Source organism: Lolium rigidum, chromosome 5 (assembly GCF_022539505.1).
Source record: "Lolium rigidum isolate FL_2022 chromosome 5, APGP_CSIRO_Lrig_0.1, whole genome shotgun sequence".
Lineage (NCBI taxonomy): Eukaryota > Viridiplantae > Streptophyta > Magnoliopsida > Poales > Poaceae > Lolium > Lolium rigidum.
In genome coordinates, this window is record NC_061512.1 from 264,635,041 (window position 1) to 264,640,569 (window position 5,529).

The 5,529-nt window shown below is 49.4% G+C and overlaps 1 protein-coding gene across 1 annotated transcript; it reads left to right on the forward strand.

Moving 5' to 3' along the window:
• Positions 1-1,983: 1,983 nt before the first annotated feature.
• LOC124652056 (ABC transporter G family member 16-like) lies at positions 1,984-3,840 on the forward strand. The gene has a single exon (XM_047191077.1). It carries the CDS (start codon positions 1,999-2,001, stop codon positions 3,838-3,840), a length of 1,842 nt encoding a protein of 613 aa, XP_047047033.1. The 5' UTR covers positions 1,984-1,998.
• Positions 3,841-5,529: the final 1,689 nt, after the last annotated feature.

Below are 5,529 nucleotides of genomic sequence, written 5' to 3' on the forward strand. Positions count from 1 at the left end.
TGATTACTTCCAATACATAAAGGCTTTTGGTGTAAAATTAGCATCATTGGAAAGTGTTTTTTTCAAGAAAAATCAGTACAATATATTGAAAATTTTGTTGCTCAGCTTTTTAGTCAAAGGTCATCTTGGTATATGTGTACACTTTATTCTTTGAAACGAGCGTAGTATCAGACAAAGTTATTGGGGCATGGAAAAGTATTAGCTTGATGCACATGTGTTATCTCAATCAACCATGAAGTGAGCCTAGCTCAATTGGTTAGGTTATACAAACATAACATTCAAGTTCAAATATTCATGGATGCCAATTAAGATTCTTATTTATACTTGAAGACCAATCTTTTCTGATAATCATGCAACTTATCATCAGGTCTAGGCTTGGTGTTTAACCAAGGTAAAAAAACACAATACTCAGGCTTAAAATGGTTGTGCGTATTCTTAGCTAGTGTAGAGATCGGAAGTGAAATTCTCTCTCAATTTAGACAAGTCCCAAAAATGAAAATGCCTACTGGGTCGTTCCCGTTCGGGTGACTATGGATCCCCCTCGAACCTTAGGCCTCGCCATCGTGATTTCCTTGGCCGATGCCGCCAATGGAGGTGGTGGCACACGTACCACCGAAGGTGGATGGCAATAGAGGCACGCGTCGGCTGTGCCCGGGAACAAAGATTTACGACATCTGGCGCGTGGGCGAGGTTGCATTTGGAGGTGAAGATGAGGTGGTTCGCGTAGCGACATCTCTAGGTTAGGGTTGCACGGACGAGGTGACAATCCTCGACAGTCTCTGGGATGCTGCCACCGAGGCGTGCGTGATGGCGGCGCAAGCCATCTTTGGCCCTATTAGGGATGCATGTCGCGTCCTCTGCTTCTGCAATAAGCCGCGGCTGATGACGTGTGTGGGCTACACCAAGGACAAGGCGGCAATACGGGCCAGGTTTGGGCCTGATCTTGGGTCATTGGGTTGAGTGCCACAATCGTCGTTGATTGAAGTCCATGCGGCTAACCTCGACAGGAGCTCGTCTATGGCCTTCATCCGAGTGTGCTCTATTGTACATCACCAGAAGGTAGCTTCCTTATCTTCAGCGAAAGTAGCTTCCTTTTGTAGACGCGTGAATCTTTCCTTCCTATCGGTGTCATGAGACATGTATTAGTATAGATTTTCATGAAACTGGTAGAGGTGGAGAAAGCCATGAGTGGCTATGACCGGAGGCTGGTAATTGATGGTGGACTGGGTATTGGTTGGGATGAAGACTATGCGGCACATGTTCTCCTCGTGTGTCGGGTGGGTAACGACTTGCAACAACAACCTTGACAAGCAGGGGTGGTAGATGGACTGCTTGGTGGTGCTCCTCGACTACCGAGCCACGATTTCTAGGTTCAAAAATTCAAAATCTGGCCTAATTGGTGGTATCTAGCAATGGCCTTGCTGCAAGGATTATTTTGGAAACTCAAACTATTTTCAAGATTAAAACTCAAGATCTTTGATCGGGCTACGATAATTCTTGTTAGTAATATTAATATACTTTTTATCGAAAAAAATAATATGTGAAGCAGCTGTATACTAGTACTACTTAAGTAGCGCGCGGCATGACCGCGTCCACATCCCCTATATATAGATCGACACACGCGCAAACAATGAAATGAAACATACACACAGACAAGCTCTCGCAACCAAAGCCTTTATAGTATAGCAGTTCTTTGATTGATTTTCTGGATCACAGACATACCGAACAATGGATGGAGGTGCCGGGGACGGCCGGCGCAACCACCCGCCCCAGGCGACCACCCAAGTCCATAAGTCCAGGAACCATGTCGTGGACGTGCAGCCCACGGGCGGCGACGATTCTACTCCGACCACAGTTGACTTAAACGACCTTCACAGTCGCCGCCCAGCCATCCACTTCGTGCTGGCCTTCAACGACCTGACGTATAGCGTCAAGCATCCCCAGAAGAAGGCGACGGCCGCGGTTTGTGACGGTCACGTGCATGGCGCGAGAAGAAACATGCTGCTCGACGGCGTCTCTGGCTCCGCAAGGGAGGGGGAGATCATGGCTGTGCTCGGCGCGAGCGGCGCCGGCAAGAGCACGCTAATCGACGCCCTCGCCGGCCGCATCCAGCGTGGGAGCCTGCAGGGTGCGGTCACCCTCAACGGGGACGCCCTCGACAGCAGCCTGCTGAGGGTCATCTCGTCGTACGTGATGCAGGACGATCTGCTCTACCCGATGCTCACCGTCGCCGAGACGCTCATGTACTCGGCCGAGTTCCGGCTGCCGCGGGCGCTGTCGGCGTCCAAGAAGAGGAGCCGCGTGGAGGCGCTCGTCGACCAGCTCGGCCTGCGCGCGGCGGCCAACACCATCATCGGCGACGAGGGCCACCGCGGCGTGTCCGGCGGCGAGCGCCGGCGCGTGTCCATCGGCATCGACATCATCCACGACCCCATCATCCTGTTCCTGGACGAGCCAACGTCAGGGCTCGATTCCACCAGCGCGTTCATGGTGGTGAAGGTGCTGCAGCGCATAGCGCGGAGTGGAAGCGTGGTGATCATGTCCATTCACCAACCAAGCTACCGCATCCTGGGGCTCCTGGATCGTCTCCTCTTCCTCTCCAGCGGTAGGACGGTGTACTACGGCCCACCGGCCGCCTTGCCTCGCTTCTTCTCGGAGCTCGGCCAACCGATCCCCGACGGTGAGAACCCGGCCGAGTTCGCGCTGGATCACATACGCGAGCTGGACGGAACCGAGGCCGGGATCGAGGAGGTCGTCAAGTTAAACAAGTTGTGGCAAGAGAAGGCGGCAAGCAGCAGGGAGCCGTCTATGTCGCTTAAGGAGACCATCATCTTGAGCATCGCCCGCGGGAAGCTGGTGTCCGGCTCCGGCAACAGCGCCACCAAAGTTGCCTCTTACGCGAACCCGTGGTGGGTGGAGCTGTCCGTGCTGACGCGGCGAGGATTCACCAACTCGCGGCGCACGCCGGAGCTATTCCTGATGCGGTTCGGCGCGGTGGTGGTAACTGCTTTCATCCTCGCCACCATTTTCTGGCAGCTGGACAGCACACCCAAGGGCGTGAAAGAGCGGCTCAGCTTCTTTGCGATCGCCATGGCCACCATGTTCTTCACCAGCGCCGACGCGCTCCCGGTGTTCCTCGTCGAGCGCTACATCTTCTTCCGGGAGACAGCGCACAACGCGTACCGCCGCTCCTCCTACGTCCTGTCCAACGCCATCGTCACCTTGCCGCCCCTCATCTTCCTCTCCCTCGCGTTCGCGGCCATCTCCTTCTTCGCCGTAGGGCTGGCCGGCGGCGCCGAGGGCTTCGTCTTCTTCGTCCTCATCGTGCTTGCTTCCTTCTGGGCGGGAAGCGGTTTCGTCACCTTCCTCTCCGGCGTGGTACCCAACGCCATCATCGGGTACACCGTGGTGGTGGCTGTGCTGTCCTACTTCCTCCTCTTGAGCGGCTTCTTCGTCATCCGTGACCGCATACCGGACTACTGGATATGGCTGCACTACATCTCCCTCATCAAATACCCGTACGAGGCGGTGATGCTCAACGAGTTCGGCGCCGACCAAGGAAAGTGCTTCATGATAGGGGTGCAGATGTTCGACGGGACCACCATGGCAAAGCAGTCCATGTCCACCCAGGTTGCGGTGCTCGACGCCATCAGCCTCAACATGCAGGTCCCCCTCAACAGCACATCATGCATTGCCACGGGGGCCGACATACTGGCAGAGCTGGCCGTGGACCAACTCGGCAAATGGGCCTGCTTATGGGCCACTCTCGCGTGGGGATTCCTCTTTCGGGTGCTCTTCTACCTCACGCTCCTCCTGCGCAGCACTAACAAAAGGAGGTGAACAGAAACCTGATGGAGTTTTCTGTGTCTCGTTCAACTAAGGATGTTATTTTCGCTTGTGTTTACAATTTTATTTTTATTCCAAAGGTTGGGCCTGCCTCTCCGGCCATGATGTAATAGTTTGATCATTGAGCGCAAAGATATGGGGTGTTATAATGTTAGATAAGGAGAAAAATTATGATCTACATGTTTTTACACGTTTTCATCTTCTTTTTGCTTGATACTGGAACGGGTGTGCGTATTATAGTTATGCAAAGACTAGGTGTAATGCTTAAACTTTTAAGTAATAAAGCGCTTTTTATCGAAGAAAAACATGTTTTTACGACAACTAGGGATCCATCATGCTCCAGAAAATGAAGTCACATGTAACTAGGGGTCATTTCAGATTAAGCGTATATGCAAAAGTGGACGATTATCTCTCCAAAATTTCAACTAGGGGTCATTCTCATAGATGAGGATTTTGATTTGCTAAGGTTTCCGGGTGAGAAGAGCAAAGCTAGATTCGACAATCATTCACTTTTCTTATGTAATGCTATCATAGAATGATTGGAAAGCAATTTACTTGGGAGAATAGCCTACCAGAACCGATATACGAGAAATTGAACCATGCACTTATGGACACAGATTGTGAATCTAAATTTTCGTTGGTCACAGTAGGGGCCCTAGCACCTATGGAGGTGTTGTTGGATCATGCTCCTATTCTGCTAACCACGGAAACGCATAGATCATAGTGTAAGCGTCAATTCAAGTTTGAACGTGGATGGTTGCACCATGAGGGATTTTCCGACATTGTTAAACAGTTATGGGAGATACCTGTTGCTGAACCTTAAGAAAGACATTCCCCAAGTTTCTGATGAGGAAAATACCCATCTTACTGCACCTTATACAGAGGAAGAAATAAAAATGCAGTTTTCCAAATGGAACACAACAAAGCTCTACTACCAGACGGTTTCCCAGCTAAATTCTATAAAATCTTCTGGGAGATCGTTCAGTCGGACCTTCCTATAATTGTTCAGCATTCTTCATGCTAGACAACTAGACCTATTTCGACAAAATTTTTGTGAGATAATTTTACTGCCAAAGGTTAATAAAGCATACAGGATCCAACAATTTAGCTTATCTGTCTTCTTAATGTTAGCTTCAAGATATTCACGAAAATCGCAACTATTAGGATAAATTCGCTGGGTGTTCGTCCCACCCAAACTGCTTTTTTGCAAGGAAGGAATATCCTAGATGGGGTTGTAAGCCTCCATCAAAAAAATTGAATAGGGTAATATTAAAGATTGACTTCGAAAATGCTTATGATAAAGTCAAGTGATCATTCCTTCAACAGAAAATCAATGATGATGTTGGCAGATACTTTCAGACGAAAAAGGGTTAAGGCAAGGCGATCCATTATCACTCATACTATTTAATATAGTGGATGATATGCTATCTATAATTATAGAGCATGCAAAAAAGCGATGGCCAAATTGAAGGAGTAGTTCCACACCTAGTGGATGGTGAACTATACATCCTTCAATATGCCGTCGATACGATTCTCTTTATGGAACATGACCTTGAAAATGCAAGAAATGTGAAGTTAATATTATCAGCTTTCGAGCAGCTTTCGGGTCTCAAAATAAATTTCCACAAAACCGAATTGTTTTTTTTTTTTGGGTGAGGATCAAGACGGGTCTCAAAATAAATT

Bases quoted from the DNA above. Each gene is read 5' to 3' on its own strand.
- LOC124652056 (XM_047191077.1), top strand. From the start codon at position 1,999: ATGCTGCTCGACGGCGTCTCTGGCTCCGCAAGGGAGGGGGAGATCATG.